Source organism: Myotis nattereri (assembly GCF_964212035.1).
Source record: "Myotis nattereri genome assembly, chromosome: 11".
Taxonomy (NCBI): domain Eukaryota; kingdom Metazoa; phylum Chordata; class Mammalia; order Chiroptera; family Vespertilionidae; genus Myotis; species Myotis nattereri.
In genome coordinates, this window is record NC_138086.1 from 56,690,038 (window position 1) to 56,710,078 (window position 20,041).

General features: G+C 38.6%; 1 protein-coding gene across 4 annotated transcripts in view; it reads left to right on the forward strand.

The window, feature by feature from the left end:
* HDAC9 (histone deacetylase 9) overlaps positions 1-20,041 on the forward strand; it is an 847,690-nt gene that overhangs the window by 643,335 nt on the left and 184,314 nt on the right. For all 4 annotated transcript variants that reach the window (XM_081102525.1, XM_081102526.1, XM_081102528.1 and 1 more), the window contains one exon: positions 3,982-4,089. In XM_081102525.1, the coding sequence (XP_080958651.1) occupies positions 3,982-4,089 (108 nt within the window). The remainder of the gene's footprint in view (positions 1-3,981; positions 4,090-20,041) is intronic.

The following is a 20,041-nucleotide window of genomic DNA, read 5'->3' on the forward strand; positions in this document are numbered from 1 at the left end:
TTTCCTGCTGACAGCAAATCTTGGCAATAGTTGGAATTAGAATTCTCATATGATTTTCTTCTTGACACTGTCACTAATATAGGGAAAGGTTTTTGGCAATCTCTATAGCAGGTGTCCTCAAACTACGGCCCGTGGGCCACATGCAAATACAAATATTGTATTTGTTCCCGTTTTGTTTTTTTACTTCAAAATAAGATATGTGCAGTGTGCATATAATTTGTTCATGGTTTTTTTTTAAACTATAGTCTGGCCCTCTAACGGTCTGAGGGACAGTGAACTGGCCCCCTGTTTAAAAAGTTTGAGGACCCCTGCTCTATAGCAATAGAGGGATAGAAGGGGAGGAGAAATACATTTCACCATTGAATATAGCAGAAAGTAGATTTGAGAATATCTTCTAGCAACAGAGATTATTCTTGAACCTTTTTTTAAAAAAACCTTTTGGGCTATTATTAAATCATAGCATGGCAAATACACATGGTTAGCTTTTGGTAGCTAATGGCCCTGAAACACCGTTTGGAACACAATTTCTTGGGAAAATATGCTTATAAATTGATTTATAAACAAGCTTTTGGGATATAAATTTGCTCTGGACTACATTGTGTTCCCCCCAAATTCACATGTTGAAGCCCTAACCCCAAATGTGATTGCATTTGCTAGGACTTTCAGAAGATAATAATGTTAATTAAGGTAATAAGGGTAGGGTCCTAATTTTATAGGATTGGTGGCCTAATAAGAAGAGGAAAAGAGAGCTATCTCTCTTTACTTGCACTCGCAGCAGAAAGGCCATGTGAGGACGTGGTGAGGAGGCAACCATGTGCAAGCCAGAAAGAGAATTAAATCAGAATTTCAAAGAGAAGTTGAATTGGCTGGCAATCTGATGTTGGACTTTCTATCCTCCAGAACTGTGAGAAGTAGATTTCTGTTGTTTAAGCCACCTATTCAATGGTATTTTGTTATGGCAGCTTGAGCTAATACAAACCTGTTTATAAATTAATAATTGAATACAGTTACCATTATTGAATAGATTTCATTCACAGAACTTGATCATTATTACCATTTAGTTATAAGCTAAACACTCATAAAACATACATTCAAATGGTATTTAGATAAATGTTTTTATGTTTAAATATCTATCTATATAAAAGCCTAAGTGACTGGAATGCTGGAATGACCAGAACGACCGGCCGCTATGACTAGCACTGACCACCAGGAGGCAAATGCTCAGTGCAGGAGCTGCCCCCTGGTGATCAGTGTGCTCCCACAGCCAACCTTCCATGGCCAGCCAACCTCCCGCAGTCCCTCCCCCTATCTGGCAGGCCCCAGCCAGGGGGAGGGGTCGTGGGAGGGAAGGCCCAGGCTGGCAGCCAGAAGGCCCCAATCGTCCCTGATCACCAGCCAGGCCTAGGGGCCCCACCTGTGCATGAATTTCATGCACCGGGCCTCTAGTATATAAATAAATGGATGACAAATTTCATAGATTCGTAAAGAGAAGCTGTTTAGGGGTAAGCATAAACTTTGGATGTGGTCAAAACCTCAAGCATCCATTGAGCATCTATGTGCCCAACACTTTTTCAGTCAATAACTATATCCTTATTAGAAAAGTAAACTTCATACTCTAACCTTAGCACCCATTACATTGCAGATGCCCAACAAGTGTTAGCTGAATTAAAAAAAAATGAATATTTTTATTATTAAAGGTTTATACACAAAAATTGATGGCAGAGAGTATTATCTCTACAGGGATACTTTCAAGAAGATAGAAAGACATGGACAGGAAAGTGGATGTCAGATAAACCTGTGTGTGGCTATCTAATGTCCCTTATTATATGGTTAAACATACATTGTTCTCAGCTGTTGCAGTATTTTTCTAATCAAGTGTAGTGTTTATAATGTTTTGGAAGGAAATTTTTTACTGCTTAAAAAAAAAAAAGAAAATTTACAGTGTATTCCAATATCAAGTAAAAAGGGTGTAGGAATCATTTGTGGTTTTGAGTTACCCATTAAGTGTTTTTGGCTTATTGATTTGTTTTATGTTTGCTTGTTCTTACAAATAATTTGAAGTCAGATTGATGAGAACTTTTTATGACACCTATAGCTCTATAATAGTTGGAAATTGGTTAGAAACTGTGTGATGCCATGTAAATGTTGGTTGTTACTTCAACTTAAGCATCTTCCGCAAGGCTAAATCCACATGAAGCTCAAATAATACTTATATAGACTCAGTAAAAAATGAAACTTTCAAATTGAGGGCAAATTATTAGGTTTCAATGTCCATTTGATGATTCCTCCACTTTTTAGCTGATAGCATTGACCACGAAGATGTTGACTAGGGCATGGGCTGAATGTTCTTAGAAAGTAAGGCTATTTCAGCAGTGTGGTAGGATGACGGGGGCTGTTAGGGTCAGAGGTCTGCGTGAGGGTCCTTGGGCCTGCTGAGGCCCTCTCTAAGCCACAGTGCGCTCATTCAGTAAACACTTGCTAGGCATTACAAAATGGTGTAATGGCAGCCAAAAGAGTAGCAGCTAACATTTGCTTACCACTTACTTATTTAATCCTCACCTAAATTATAAGCTGATGGTACTTTAAAAAGTTGCCATTTCACAGGTAAGGAAGCCATGGCACAGAGACATTCATTAACTAATTGCCCAGTGTCGTTCAGGTTTATGTCCGCCATGATTTCACCCAGACAGTTTAATTCCAGAAACCTCTCTACTTCGCCACTCTACTGTTGTTGAGAGGATCTGAATTTTCTATTTCTTTATGTATTTATTGTTCTCATTTATTATTTATTTATTCATCATTCTTGACAGAATTGAGGTTGGTAAGTTTCTCATGAGAAAAGGCATGTGAAAAATGCCTAGAAAACTGCTTAGTGCATCGTGAATATGTGTTATTGTTATTTATTGTATTTGTTTATATCATTAAGTCTCTTTAATTCTTTATAAATATCTTCATTTTGTGTGGGATTTTCCCTCTTTCGACCTGTTTGAGAAGTCTTAATATTTAAATAGTCACAAAAACTATATCGTATTACATAGTCTTCAGGTAATTTGTCCTAAAATTAGAGACTTCTGCCATTTGATACTATTATTTTTTATATTAGGAAATACTTTGTACATAAAAATGTAACATATATGATAATTATAAACTATAACTATTGTGTTTTTCTTGTCCTTGTTATGTGTGTTCCCTTATGGCACATCATTTTATAGTAGTCAATCCAAAACATTGGTTCATGCTTTGTTTTGATAATGTTCTCTAGAATAGAAGCAACCATGTATTTTAATGGCCTCTCCAATTTTAATAAAACCATTTGCACTAAGACCAACTGCCAAACTATACTAAATGTTAGAAAATTGAACCTTACATTTTGAAAAACAGATTGCTCCTTGCATTTGTACACTGTGAATATGTTTAAGTGTGAGGACCACACACCTTCTGTTAGTTGGAGAACCTACTGTGGTTACTACTTCCTACTCACTGATTGCTACTGCTACCTGCCTAATAATTGTCTTTGGCTCTTTGTAAACCAGGTATATGAATTTTCCCCCTCTGGCACTTGCAAATCCGATTTTTATGTATAGCTAAGTGCTCTTAGCTTTTACTCTATCTACGACGGGGGCCTGGTTTCTAGCAGGCCTGTAACGACGCCAGATCTAGCCTATGTAATGCTGTTTGTAATGAGAAATCTAAACAGGGAATGGCAGTGAGGCATGGCAGGAATGTGTTTCCATTGGAGAAGTCAGTGTAGAGAGAAAATATAAGCAAAGCTGTGTCCAGAAGGCCTTTTCAGCTGGCCAAGACGGAAGACTAATGTTATTGTACATAGGCTGTTACTGTGCCAGCCCTTCCTCACAAATTTGCTTTCTTTCTCTTCCCCCCTCTCCCGCACCCCCTCCCCCTCCCTCCCTCTTTCATCTATTCCTTCTCCTTCTCCTTCTCCCTCACTCCTTCTGTGGGCTCTGCGGACTGTTTGCTCAGGTGGACAGTGACACCATTTGGAATGAGCTGCACTCGTCCGGGGCTGCACGCATGGCTGTTGGCTGTGTCATCGAGCTGGCTTCCAAAGTGGCCTCAGGAGAGCTGAAGGTGAGGTCTGGGTTGCATTAAGTGTGGGAAATCCAGAGAAGAAGCTGAAACAGAGCTGTTGTTGTTTGGGAATTGTGGGGACTGTGGTGTGGTAGGAAAAGGAAAGGGGCAGAGGGAAGAGGGCAGGGAGATGGCCACTGAGGTGCGATAACAGCTAGTGTGTAGGTAGGGAGGAGCTGATCCAGCTCGAAGGGCCTTCCTCTCCTTAGGGAAATCTGCGGTCAGGGCACACTGGTGTGTTTTTAAGAGCATAGAAATGGTGAGTAATGCTATGGCCCAGGTTAAAAATACCCCGTCTATACATATCTGTTCTGCCCTCCTGGGATTTTCTTTTGAAGTGATTTAAAAAATATGATTACTGAGTACTGTGTATAAGCTCAGAATACCACCCAGAGTGAAGGGGGATGGTGGAGAAAGGTAAATACCAGACGGGAAGGATTGGGAGGAAGAAGGAAATTGTTGATTAGAAGGGTAATGATCCAGAGTATGTTTTTCCACGAAAGAACTTCAAAAATGAGCTACGCTTTATTGTTCTTTTCTTTTTTATGGTCTCTTCTTTTCTACATCATATGAAAAGAACAATGTCCAAACCCAACGATTCCCAGTCTAAACAATTTATAAGAACCAGAGACCTGACAGACGTTGACATTTTATTTGGTATTTTAACAGTGCTATTTAAAGGTATGCTGTGCATCTTGAATGCAGTTGCCCAGTAAACTTTGTTGGTTCTAACATGGCTTTTTAATGCACTGATTTACACACTTCGTAATGAAATCTGGGTGCTGATGGACTTGATATTTTTAGCAATTGTGGAGTTTAAAGGAAACATATTGTGATCAGCAACATAGGTACTGTGAATTTTGTTAATCTAAAATAAAGTCTAATTAGGATTATTTTTTTCTTTTTTAAAAAATTGAATTTAATGGGGTGACATTGGTTAATAAAACTATATAGGTTTCAGGTGTTACAATTCTATACTACATCATGTATATATTGTATTGTGTGTTTACCAAGGATTATTTTTCTCTATGTCTAATGAATTATTATTCTATTTCATCTGACTATTCCACTTGCGATTAAAAATTCAGGTTAGGAATGTATACTTTATAATGAATTATGTCTCTCAGAAGACTTTGCTCTAACTTTTAGGAAGTCAGAATTTACAGAAATGTAATTTTGATATGATAGGCTATATTAAAATATATATATGCCTCCTAGGCAGTTGGCATGATTAGCATCAGGTCACTAATGGAGTACGTACTTCTCAGTCTTTACCTTTGGTAATGAGCTATTGAAAAGAGGAAAGGAGCTTGGCCTGTGTTGCTCAGTGGTTGAACATTGATTGACCTATGTACCAGGAGAACACCGTTTGATTTCTGTTTAGGGCACATGCCTGAGGTTGCGGGCTCATCCCCTGTGGGGGCCATGTAGGAGACAGCTGATCAATGATTCTCTCTCATTATTGATGTTTCTATCTCTCCCTCTCCCTTCCTCCTTGAAATAAATATCTATACTACTAAAACAGTAATATGCTAATTAGATCAGATAGACCAGACATCTTCTGGCTGTTCTTCTGGATGTCCTCCGGGACAAAAGTCATGGTGGCTGCAAGGGCTGAGGAGGGCCAGCAGCCACGGCAGTGTGAGGGCCGTGGAGGGCCGGCAGCTGTGGTGGCTGGCAGTGATAGCAGCAGTGGGGTGATGGGGGTGGCATCTTCCCCTGATCGGCCCAGTCGCCTCCCGCAGAGGGAGGCCAGACCATGGCTTAGGCCCACTCCCATGGGCCTAAGTTGTCAGGACATCCCATGAGGGCTCCCGGACTGTGAGAGGGAACAGGCCGGGCTGAGGGACCCCTCCCAGTGCACAGATTTTTGTGCACCGGGCCTCTAGTATATATAGAAAAGGACTCAGCCTTATGCAGAGGTTTTAGCCATCTCACAGTAGCACTTTAGCAATAAATCTGTCTGTTGGAGTATGTTACTTGTAGCACTGGAATAAATTGACTTTTTAAAAGAATAATGTTTGAAAGTCTTATTTTCAAAAGAATTCAAATGACAGAAAACAGCCAGGCCACAGTATTAGTTTTTAAACGACTGTGCTGGCCTCCATCTACTTCATAGCAAAGAAAAATGATTGTTAGCATTCACAATTTCTAATTGTTTTGATTTTGTGGAAATTTAATCAGTAATTCAGAAACATTCTTAAGTAGAAGGCCCACATATTCCACTTAAAATCATCATCATAATTATTGGTTTACAGAATACAGAGTTGCCAAATGTATGTATGAAGACTGCTGAACAAAAACCTAATTCTGCTTTTTAGGAGGTAGTCATTTAAAATAGTCAACTGCAAACAAAGTGTCAACAACATATAGTATGGACATGCTGACCACCAGCTGTACTAACATAGACTATTTATGTTAAGAACAAGGAGTCATACAAATGCTCCCCCCCCCCCGCCCCTTCATTGAGAAATCAGTAGCTATGCTTAAACAAGAAAAGAAAAGAATAGGAAAAAGGATCCAGCCTCATAATGAAAAATCTTAGTCCAGGCTTCTCCACTTATATGCTGTGTCATTTGGGGCAAACCCCTTAACTTCTCTGGGCCCAGTTCTTGTGCAGGATGAGCAGGGCAGAATTGTTACTGTGGAAGGCAGTGTGAGGTGCTGACATTCTGAGCTACTTGCAAGTGAAAAATGGATCTGATTCTCAGTTGTACTCACTATGAGCATACCGAGTAGTGGATATCTGAAAACTAATTTCAGCTTACTTTGGTGAGTATTCCAGATTTTGCAGCTGGTTTATCTCTCTGATTGTTAAGCCCAAAGTAAAAGCCCAAAGCAGGCAGGATCATAACAAAGGCACCACTGCTGACAGGCCAAGAAACTGAACCCCTTAGCTGCTAATCATTTGGGGAGACCTATGGGAATGCCATTTGGGAATAGTAGCAGTTGCACGTGATTTGCGGCCACAGTGAAGACCTGAGGTCTGGAGTTATGTTTAGGAACCCCAGCTAACCAAGCATGTTACCCAGTGTCTGCCTGTGCCAAACTCCATATGACCTTCGGTGTAGTCACTCTTGGCTGTGTAGTCACTTCATTCAGATCTAGGAAGAAGATATGAAAGCTCATTTGAGGACATTGGTAAGTTATCCACTGATAAGAGATATAAAAAGAGAAAACATTAAGTTTCATTTTTCATTTTCTGAATCTATGTTCAGTTTTCATATGCTCTATCTCCTTCTCCCAGAAAATCAGCAACTTAGTGAAACAACATTGGTATTTCTGTATTTTGTGAGACTGTACTAATTTTTCTTTTCTGGTAGGGGAACGTTCAGCAGGCAACCAATCGATGCTTCTCTCTCAAATCAATAAAAAACACATATCATAGGGTGAGGATTAAAAAACAAAACAAACTACAGCTTATTATCTAAGCATGGGGTTGCTTTTTTAAATGCTTAAATGGATATTGTGATGTCATGTTCCTAATATTACTGCTTTGTGTTTAGTACCTCCTATAGCAGCGGTTCTGAACCTGTGGGTCACGACCTCTTTGGCGGTCGAACGACCCTTTCATGGGGGTCGCCTAAGACCATCCTGCCTATCAGATATTTACATTATGATTCATAACAGTAGCAACATTACAGTTATGAAGTAGCAATGAAAATAATTTTATGGTTGGGTCACAACATGAGGAACTGTATTTAAAAGGCCAGAAGGTTGAGAACCACTGTCCTATAGGCTCAGCAGTTTGCATGTAATTTGCCAAAGTATGGATCACCAATTGGATACTAGCTCAGAGACATCAAGTTACTATTTTAGATTCTGAACACAATTTAGTAAGTGGCAAAGCCTGTACATTTTTTTCAGTCATCTGCTTTCTTTAAACTATTCTAGAAGTAATTTCTTACAGAAGTAGCACAAATATATAAGAGAAAAAAGGGAGAAAGCAACCTCTTTCAAATGGGGTAGATTTTTTCTTTTTTATTACTATTAAACATTTAATATATACAAAAAGATAAGTTATATTAATAACTTACAAAGCATAATAATAAAATAAATACTTTTGAGTTCTTCATCCAAATTAAGAAATACTACTTGACTGACACTATTAAAGTTCTCAGTATTTATTTCATTCATTTTTGACCCATGAGTAATCATTAATCTATTATATTTTTTAAAATCATTCTTTTCCCTTTATTTAATAGATTAACTATATGGTTTAGAGTCCAGTGGTTCTCAACCTTCCTAATGCTGCGACCCTTTAATACAGTTCCTCATGTTGTGGTGACCCCCAATTTCATTGTTACAAATTGAACATAATTAAAGCATAGGTATTAATCACAAAAACAATATGTAATTATACATGTGTTTTCCGATGGTCTTAGGCAACCCCTCTGAAAGGGTCGTTCGACCCCCAAAGGGGTCGCGACCCACAGATTGAGAACCGCTGGTATAGACCTTTATAAAACTGGAATATCATTGAATATTATTTCTGAGATTTCTTTCCCCCATTTAGATTCACACTATGATGATTTATCCATATGTATTTACATAGCTCTAATTCATCCATTTTTATTGCTCTAAGGTAGACCCTAGTACATCATAATTTGGTGATTCATTTTTCTGTGAACATTTTAGTTGTTTTCAGGTTTTTGCTCTTTTGAACAATACTGCTATGAAAATCCTTGAATATACCTGCTGTTTCACTATGGCATAACTATTGAATAAACTGACAAGCAAGCTCCTTGGCTAGGAATATAACAAATACCAGTAAATAATGCAAAGTCATAGAATTCAAAAGTCATTTTGCTACAAGGACATCAGCTAGAATGGCAGTTTAAACCTCTGAAAATTCCTTTTTATAAAATCAATGGCAAAAGTGGCAAACATTTGTCACGATTACTTTTTTAACTCTGGGAATTAATCAGTAGTTTGCAACAACTCAAGAGGCATGTATTCCAAAGAAAACTAGCTGAATCTTCGTTTAAAAAACAAGCTTGGTGGTGATTGAATTCACCCTATTCTCATTTTACCCTTTCCCATCCCATCATAGTCTTAACAAATAGCCTGTGTTCTCACGGGACACCATTAACTTAGCAGTTTCCAGAGGGGGCGGATGAGGTTGGAGCTGCTTCACAGTCTCACTTGCAGAGAATGGTCATGATGTGGCTTCCGTGCAGACCCCACTTGCAAGTCTGCCTTTATTTCACCTGATTTGGAGTCCATCAGACATGGAAAACCCTTTCCCCAGAAGCATTTGTTGAAAAAAAATTAAAGGCATTTGATTAACTTCCTGGCTGCCTGAAGTGGTGAATAACAGTGGAAGAAAACAGACTAACCAAAAGCTTCAAAGGAAAAACTTGGGAATGAGATATGCATAGGGCTATGAAATGCCCCATCTGACTTCTAAGACTCTAGAAAGCCACATGTATGACAAGGCTGTGTTCACACAGACTGGAGAAGGCCCTAAGCTCTCATCTCAAACTGACTTTGAGGCTCTGCTTAAATAGGAAGTGAAGGCCAATGTGGAGTTTTCAGCTAGACCGCCAAATATTGAAAGTGAGTCCAACATACACGCAAATGGCCCCTTGGAAAAGGCTAGACTAGAGCCTGTATTGGTTGCAGGCATTTCAAGAAATCTCTGTCCAATCATTAACTGACCACCAAATTAACCAAGCCACACTCAGCATGCAATGCAGACTTCATAGAATTAGTTCGGAAAAGTCAATAAACAAACAAAGCAACAACTACAAACCCTGGGGAGGAGTGAGATTCTGATTTCCAAATTGCCAGGTTGTGTTGTTTAAAATGCCCAGAGTTCAGCATAAAATCATGAGACGTGCAAAGAAACATGAATCCACATGAAAAAAATATAAAGCACTAATAAAAGTAACTACATAAATAAATATAAAAGTATAATTGTATTTTTTGTTTGTAACTTTTTTTCTCTTCTTAGATTAAAATATACTGAGTAAAACAATAACCATAAATCTCTCTTGATGGGTACACAGTGCATAAATGTAATTTTTAGGACAATAGCAGCACAAAGCATGGCATTAAGAATGGGGCTATATAATAGCAAAACAAAGGTTTTGGATTCTATTGAAAATTGATTCATGTCTGAACTAGATTGTTAAAAGTTAGGGTGTTAATTATAAATCCACTGAATAACTAAAAATATATATTAAAAGAAATGACAAGGAAATTAAAAAATGATACACTGGTGAATACCTATTTAACTTAAAAGAAGGCAGTAATGGAAAAATCGAGGAATGACAAAAAAATTACACAGAAAAAAATTACCAAAGTCACTGTGCCAATTTCAAACCCCACTAGCGGCATATAAATATTCCCAGTGTTATTCATTCTTGCCTGTATTTATCATTTTTAGATGTTAAAATGTTCACTAATCTTGTGGGTGTAAAATGCCATCTTATAATGAACATCTGTTGTCAGATATAGGTCAATTAAATTTGTTATCTTCTACTTAAATCTTTTATTAGTATTTAATAACTATCTCAAGTTAAGCTTTTTGTATAGCATCACCAGCCCATGTTTTTCTAGTATTTGCCTAGTTCATTTACCATCCCTTTACTTGCATCCTTTATCTATTATTTTATATATGTCTTGTATAAATAGCTCATGCCTGGATTTTGTTGTCTAAGTTGACTATATATTTAAACTGAGGAGTTCAATTCATTTCTGTTTATTATGATTGATCGTGTACACAATTGTTTTCTATCATTTTTTGTCTCATCCTTCTCCTACTATTGAGTATATTTCCTTCACTCACCACTTGCTTTGTTTTCAATTGAATTTTTTTCTCCTATGTTACCTCTAGGTGTTGTTTTTTTTTTAAATGCACACATTATTTCAATTATTTCAGTAATTACTTTAAAAAATTAATCTATTAGTAAATCTTAAACTTAATCACTCTTTATTATCACTAACAATGTAAGATATTTAGAATGCTTTAAAGGCATTTATCTGTCCTAACTGATATGGCATTATGATTCAGTATTTAAAAAAGTAAAATCACTGAGAAATTATTATATTGTTTTAAATCATCACTGTTTCTTTATACCTGTCCACATTTTCCTTATTTTTTTTTCTTTATTGATTAAGGTATTACAAATGTGTCCTTATTCTCCTATTGCCCCTCCCACCTACCCCCGCTCATGCCCTCACCTCCCTAGAGTCTGTGTCCATTGGTTATCCTTATATGCATGCATACAAGTCCTTTGGTTGATCACTCCTACACCTCCCCCAGCCTCCCCTGCCTTCCCTCTGAGGTTTGATGGTCTGATCGATGCTTCTTTGTCTCTGGATCTGTTTCTGTTCATCGGTTTATGTTGTTCATTATATTCCATAAATGAGTGAGATCATGTGATATTTATCTTTCTCCATCCAACTGACTTATTTCGCTTAGCGTAATGCTCTCCAGGTCCATCCATGCTGTTGCAAATGGTAGGAGTTCCTTCCTTTTTACAGCAGCATAGTATTCCATCGTGTAGATGTACCACAGTTTTCTAATCCATTCATCTGCTTATGGGCACTTAGGCTGTTTCCAAATCTTAGCTATTATAAATTGTGCTGTTATGAACATAGGGGTTCATATATCCTTTCTGATTGGTGTTTCTAGTTTCTTGGGATATATTCCTAGACATGGGATTACTGGGTCAATTGGGAGTTCCATTTTTAGTTTTTTGAGGAAACTCCATACTGTTCTCCACAGTGGCTACACCAGTTTGCATTCCAGCATTACATCAGAAAGATCATACACCATGACCCAGTTCGATTTATCCCAGGGATGCAAGGATGGTACAATATCCTTGGATGTCTGGATCTGAGTTATCTGCAGAGGGGCAAAAGGAGTTGATGTTAGAGAGAGAGTCAATGACCAGATAATAGGACACACACACACACACACACACACACACACACATTATACAGCATCACCATTTCAAATAAATTTTGCCACCAATTTGGCCTTTCTTAAAATGTTATACTGTTTAGCCTAAAATAGTATTATGAATAAGGTAGAGAGTGGAAAATTCGTGTTGACTCCAATTTTGATCAAGGTCTCAAGCTGAGGACACATGGATGTTAATAATGTGTGGTGGACACTACTTGAAGGAATTAATGAAGAAAGATAGTCAAATAAGCCTTTGATTATCTTACCTAATCCTGTTTATATAACAAAAGACTAGGTAATAGTTTTGTGCCTGATGGGAGATTTTTTAAATGTACCTTCTGTATTCTGGCAATTCTTCTCTGTTCCTGTGCTTCCCCCAACCTAAGCTAAATGTGTAGGAAAAGAAGAAGGTGTCCAAGGAAGCCACTTAGGCCTGCAAAAGGGAGGGGTTGCTTTTCAGTCCTTAGCTTGATGTATGTTGAGTTACAGAAATTTGTAGGATCACTCCAGACTAGTAGTTTTCTACCTTTTTCATCTCATGGCACACATAAACTAGTTACTATAATTCAATTCTACCAAATTATACCAAAAAATATAATTTTTGCCGATTTGACAAAAAAAAATCTATGATTTTGATTCATTCACAACAGATGGTTATTGATCTGTTGGTTGTTGTCATTTCTTAATTTGACAGTCTAAGGGAAAGGAGGCCAGTGCCCCTGACTAAATAGTCAGGTATTGCACGCTTTAAAAATTCTTGTGACATACCAGTTGAAAATCAGTGCTCTAGACTACTACCAGGGTCGGGCATAAAGGAGTTCACTAGAGGCCCTGACATACATATCAGGAGTTTGGGAGCTGTGTAAAGATGGAGGAGTGCCTGTGTTTGTCTCCTGGAGAATGCAAAGTGGAGGGCTGTTGAAGAGAGAGGGGTGAGCAGCTACACCGAAACTGACTCTGTTGGTGAGGCGGGGGTGTTTTTCCTCCCCTTGTGGGCCAGTGGACTCTTTGGATGAGAGCCAGGTTTGAATCATTTTCAAAGGATCTCACCAAAGAATTCTACCTTCCACGGAAAATACATGCTCCCCACTACTCCCCAGTTGACTGAGGCTGGAGATGTGTGGAAGAACTGATGGGATTACAAGGTCTACCAACAAGTGCATTGCCCACGTCAGTGAAGTTTGCAGGCTGGAGGTCACTGGCAGTCTCTCTGAGAAACCTGCAAATGCTCCCAGTGAAAGAGGGATAATGTTTGAATTCTTGCCCTGACAAAAGTCATTTGAAGAACCCAGGGAGATCTCCCAATTGCGCTGCTAGTCCAAAATCTTTATCCTTTCCATTCTTTTAGTGTGCAGAGCTGAAATATCCATAAGCCCGGCATGAAGGGAGTGGATGGAGCACTAAAGGAAAAAGTATAAACTAGCAATATCATAGCTTCTCTCTGCACACGGAGACACCACATTTGCCACTGCTGGTTCCTGGTTCTGTGGGTCAGCAGGTCCGTGAGGGACAGCTTTAAATTAGATGTAACATTGAAGAGTTTAAATAGACTGAATTGGATTTTTTAAATGAAATATGTTTTTATTGATTTTTTTTTTTTTGGAGAGAGAGAAAGGGGAAGGGATAGAAAGATAGAAACATCCATGAGAAAGAAACATCATGGATTAGCTGCCTCTTGCACGATCCTATTGGGGATCAAGCCTGCAACTCAGGCATGTGCCCTGACTGGAGCCCAATGGGTGACCTTTTTGTCCCTGGATTGATGCTCAACCACTGAGCCACACCAGCTGGGCTGAATGGGACTTTTAAATATGTAAATGTGAGACTGTTCCTATAGCTGAAAGTCATCTGAAAAGCTGTGGGATATATCAGATAAAGTGTAAAGAAAGGTTTAGTGCTCAGGGAAAAATAATACTATTTCCTATTATAACATTCCTAATTCAGCCCATTCATTTTACCAGTATATTTGTTTTCTGTTGCTTCTGAAACACATTACCACAGATTTAATGGCCTAAGACAACACAAATTTATTATTCTCAGTCCTGGAAATCAGCCCCCTCTGAGATCTTGATTTTAGCCCAGTGAGACTTGTACAGCTACCTTGCTGAGTCAGTTGCCGGCAGAATTAATTTACACATGGTTGGAGGACTGAGGTCTCCATTTTCTGGCTAGATGTCAGCTGGGGGCTGCTCTCAGCTCCTAGGGGTCTCTCTCTGTTCTTTGCACTTGGCCCCTACCTTATAGAGCCAGCAAGAGGGCATAAAGCCCTTCTCCAGCTGTCATTCTTCTGACAGTGTTCTGTCACTGCGTCTCTCTTTGACTATATCTGGGCAGGTTTCTCAGATTTAGGAATGCATATGATTTGAATGGGACCACCTGTATAAAGCTGGGTGCCCTTTCTTCCTCAGGGTCTCTGATCTTAATCATATCTGCAAAGTCTCTTTTGCCATTTAAAGTATCATTCACCGATTCTGGGGCCATGGGCATCTTTTGGGGGATTTCTGCTTACTACAAATAGGTACTCAAAATTCAGTGTAGATTCATCCTTTTAATATTCTCGCTACTTATGGCTATAAACTGTTTAGGCATCACTTGAGATTTTTCAAAATTAGATCATGTGACTGATTCTTTAATAAATATATAATGTACATTGTATAGATATACAGATTTTTGACAGATAATGTGTTTTCACATTTCTATACTTGGTAACTACTATAAGTTATAAAACAAGTTCATAGTGTTTGTGTGTATTTATGTATTTGTGTATGAGAGAGAGCACGGATGTGTGCATGCATCTATGATATAAAGATAATTAATAAAATGTCTTTAATATTTGCCCACATATTTAATCTTTCTAGTCTTCTGTATTCATGTGGGGGCAGATCCAGGCTTCCATCTGGTATCATTTCCTTTCAGTCAGAAGCATTTCCTTCAACATTCTTTGTATTGCAGTTCTACTGCCAACAAATTCATCTTTGGTTTATAAGAAAATGTTTTTCTTTTTCTTTAATCTTTGAATGATAATTATCATTTGACATGGAATTCTATATTGGCCATTACTTCAAACTTTAGAGATATTTTTCCAGTGTTATCTTTTTTCCTCTTCTTTTTTTCCTTTTTTGATGCTGAGAAATCAGCTGTCATTCTTATCATTAATCTCTTTATTTAATGATTTAGTGCATCTTTTCTCTCTATGTCTTTAATACTTTTAATAAATATTTGGGTTTTTTGTAGCTTTGTGATTAGGCATTGTTTTCTCAGTTTTTATCTTGCTTGGAGTTCACTGAGTTTCCTGTATCAGTGGCTTGTTATTGTTGATAAAATTTGGAGAACTTGTAGCTAATATTTTTAAAAAATATTTTATTCTACTCCTTTCTCTATACCCTCTGTTTCTCTGTACTTCTATTTGGATAATTCCTTTTGCCCTATAATCAAGTTCATTGTTTTTGTCTTCTGTTGTACCCAAGCTGCCATTAATCCCATTCAAATATTTTTTTTTCATTTCACAGAGTGTACTCTTTACTTTTAATATTACCGGTTAATTCTTTTTTTACAGCCTCCAGATAGCTTTTGAAACTCTCCTTCTTTTCACTATTATATCTCTCTTCACCATCTTTTCCTATAGATTCTTTAAGATGTCTATCATAATTATTTAAAAACTAGAAGCTCAGTGCACAGATTTGTGCACCAGTGGCATCCCTCGGCTTGGCCTATGCCCTCTCGCAATCCAGGACCCCTTGGGGGATGTCGGAGAGCCCGTTTCAGCCCGATCCCACAGGCCAGGCCGAGGGACCACGCCAGTGCCCGAATCCGTGCACCATGACTCTAGTATGCATATAAGATCTTTGGTTAATGTCTTCCTACCCACCTCCCTTCCCTCTGAGATTCATCAGTCTGTTCCATGTTTCCATGCCTGTGGTTTCAACTCCTGCATTGAGCGTCTGTCCCCTGGTGGTCAGCGCATGTCATAGCTACCGGCCAGTTGGCCAGTAGGCTGGTCAGCTGGTCACTTAGGCTTTTATATCTGATAATTGAGTCACTTGTATATTTCTATTACCTTATTTTTTACCTCTCATTATTTTGCTGCTTTATATGTCTTATAATATTTTATTATATGCTAAGCATTGTATTTAAAAGCAAGTAGACGCTATGAAGGGATTCTTTTTGTTTCTGTGTTTTGTTTTTGTTTAATTCTTTTAAAAATTTCTTTGTGTCCAAAGTTCTTAAGTCATTTAAAGAAAAACATGTTTATTTTGGTTTATTTTGTATTATATTGTTACTATTGCAGAACTGAAATTTTTTACATGCCTTTTTCTTCTAAATTACATGTGAATCTCTAAAACAACTCTGATTTTGAGAGGATGTTGAAGGTCTCTCCTGTTCCCAGTTTTATCTCTCACACTCGCTCATAAGGAGCAAATGCCAGTGATTAGAAAGGGGCACATTGACTTATTACTTTATTTGATTATTCAACTTGAATGAAGGAGAGGACAGATATGTTACTAATTACTGTCTGCACTGTGAATGGCTCCCCAAACATCAGAGAAAGGGGGAAACCATGGCAGTTACATGCTTACTCTTGTGGGAAACTGCCTTGTTCTTGACCTGCTCACTGCCAAGTGCTCCAAATTTTTGTGAAAACTTTTTTAATTAGTCTACTTATAGGATTCCTTACACCTCAGGAAAATGACAGATATACAAATACTTTGCAACTCTCTGATTAAAAGGTGAGGCTACCTATTACTCCGATTATTTGCTCAGAGATCGAGACCCTTTGGTTAGTTGGCCCGCGATGATCCTGCTGCGCAATCTGCTTCCCCTTAGTTTTATTCTGCCCACCTGCTTTTCTGATGGCTAATATTTCACTTTCTTGTTTGTAGTTTTAAGTGCCTGCTCCATGGTAATTGGATCTGCCTAGTCCAGCCTCTTCGTCTGGTTCTTGGCTCTGGGCTGTCCAGATTTCATTACTTGTATGTGGTTTAGCTCATACTGACTAAGAAGTGCTGCATCTGCCCTCAAAATCTGTCTACAGCTCTCTTCTCTCTAAACCTTGCTGAGTTTTGCTCAGTTCCTGACACCTACTTTACACTTTTAGTCAAAGTCCTGATGATAGTTTTAAAATAACTTAGATTGGAAAGAATAATTCCTGAGATAAATTCCACTCTCAAATTTCACATTTACTTACAAGATTTTCTACTGCAATATTTTCTATACTAATATTTGCAGTATAAAGCAAATCTATACTAATAAAGAGCTAATATGCTAATGGTTGGGACGCCATAACGGGTAACAACCAGACCATTAGCATATTAGCTGGGGCGTTGCTCTGGAGATGGGGCAGAAGCAGGGAGGCACCCGGAGGAGACAGGATCATCCTCTGCTGGGGAGGACAGGTTTGAGAGCCCATAGCGCCCCCTTCACCAGTCCTTTGCCACCCACCACTGGCACTATGAGTGCCCCGTGGCCCACCTGCCAAGGGAAGGAGCACAGCGCAGCAGTTGGGAGGCTTCCACACTCTCCTCCTGCGCCATGACAGGACTGAGCCGCGTATTGCTCTGGAGACAGGGCGGAAGCGGGGAGGCACCCGGAGAAGGTGGGACCAGCCTGAGGGGACTCGAGGGACTGAGGGCAGGGCTTGAAGCAGCCAGAGAAGGCCAGAGGGTTTGGGGGCTGGGCCAGGCACGCTGGAGCTCTGCGTGGACAGGTTCAGGTGTCAAGGCAGGGCTGCAGGTGGGTGGGAAGTGCCGCCCGATTTCGTGTGCTTGGCTTCTAGTATTATGTAATAGGAAAAAATCTTCCAAATAATTTGTGTGTTTTTTATCTTTAATAGTATTACATTTGTTACCTGCTGGTTTATCATCTATAATGTAGGTTTTTCCTTGCTTTTTTCTTTCCATCTTTACAAAAGTGTCTTGCTTTTGAAAAAGTATGTTTTTATTGGTTTTGGAGAAAAAGGAAGGTAGAGAGTGAGAGAGAGAAACATCCGTTGGTTGCCTCCTGTACATACCCTGACTGGGGATTAAACTAACAACCTGGGTATGTGCTCTGACTAGGAATCAAACTCGCCACGTTGTGATGTACGAGAAGACACTCCAACCAACTGAGCCATACTGGCCAGGGCAAGAGTTTTGCTTTTTGATACCAGTGTCTACATTGTATATATCAAACACACTTGGAGAACATAAGTATTTACATCATTGTAATTTTACATGGCAGTAAATTTCACACACACACACACACACACACACACACAGCATGAAAAAAGACTGGTCAATTGATCTGGTATTCTTTCTACATGATCTTGTTATGTACGTGATACTACATAATTTAATTGATTTGGTTGAAATTTTATTTAGTTATATACTTTTTTATTATTGATTTCAGAGAGGAAGGGAAAGAGAATAACATCAATGATTGGCTGCCTCCTGCACACCCTACACTGGGGGGTCGAGCCTACAACCCAGGCATGACCCTGACCAGAAATCAAACCATGACCTCCTGGTCCATAGGTCGATACTTAATCACTGAATCATGCCAGCCAAGCCTGTTGCCTATTTTTTACTAAGTAGACCAATTTAATTGTTTGTAGCTATTTTTGTTATAGTGTGTGGTGATGGAGAATTAGAATTTAATGGAAGAAGAAAACTTACAATTATAGTAAGAATGGTATGGACAAAGTTAAAACTTGTGTACATAAAATTTAGAAATTTTGACAATAGTTATAGAATGTACATTGCTACTCTAAAAGTTTTTGGAATTTCATGTATCTAAATGAGTAAATGTATATACCAAAAGATACCAAGAAACTACCACTGATTAAACGCAAATCTGCTGTAGTAATATGTGAGTATGATGACAACTGTGATCTTACCAAAGGACATTTAGTGATACGGTCTTTTCCCCTCAGTAGCATCTATGCTCAGGTCTTGGTCATTACTATCATCTTCCTATTATTATAATATCATATTATTATAATTACTATTACTATAATGTCATGCTAGCATTTTGTGTTATTATAGTCTTGGAAGACTCTGATTATCTGTCTTAAAAATGTTTTGTTTTTATTCTGGTTCTTAAAGAAAAACAAACAAACAAACAAAAGCAAAAACTCTTTTGCCCTACTTTCTTGTTTTCAGAAAGTTTTCATACTGAGGCTCTTTTGTATGTGATGAAAAATACCTGATTTTTTTCGGTCATTGTGGTCCAAAAACCAGTCATGTTTTTTAAAAGTTAAAAGAATTAAATTGGTGGGCTTCTTGTCAACTGAAACCACTGGTTGATAAACTAAACAAATTGCTTTCAGTGGGTTATTATTGCCTTACCACGACCCACATCCTGGTGTCTTCCCCCCACCACACTCACAACAAAAACTTCTTCATAGTTATTTCATTGTTATTATTTTCATTCAAGGTTCAACTTACATTGTGCAACATAAGCACCACCACAAGCCCTGTCCCCTTCCACCAGGAGACTGATTCTCCATGCATGTGTTTATTCCTATCTATAGCCACATGTCTGCCAAGCTCAAGGCTGTGGGCATCAGGGCCCACAGCTGCCAGGCTTCCTAAGAACTGCTCTCCAGCACTGTCATCAAGCTCCTTCCTTCTGGATTCTTCGGGAGGAAGGGCTGGCAGCTGTGCATGTGCTTTGGGTTCCGCCATTCAGTTAAACTGCTATTGCTGGGCTCCTGTTTTCCTGGCTCCCTTGCACTCACTCAAAGAAACAAAATGGTATTCCCATATGTCCCTTATTTTTCTCTTGGCAAATCTCCCTGCTTCCTTTCACCTCCCAGATTCTAGGATGTGAGAGACAAACTTTCTTTGTGAAATGTTTCTTCCCTCAGCGGATGTAGATTAATAGCATTGGTTCTAAAGTGAACTGTCTGTTTAGAAATCCCCTTTTAAAGACTAAAGTTAACTGGTTTTAAGGAGTATATTAGCATATTCCGAAATAATATGCATCCCAGTGACTTGCGGTTTTGGAGGACCCAGAAGGCTTGATTTACTAATTTGAATGTAAAATTTTACAAGTGGTCTG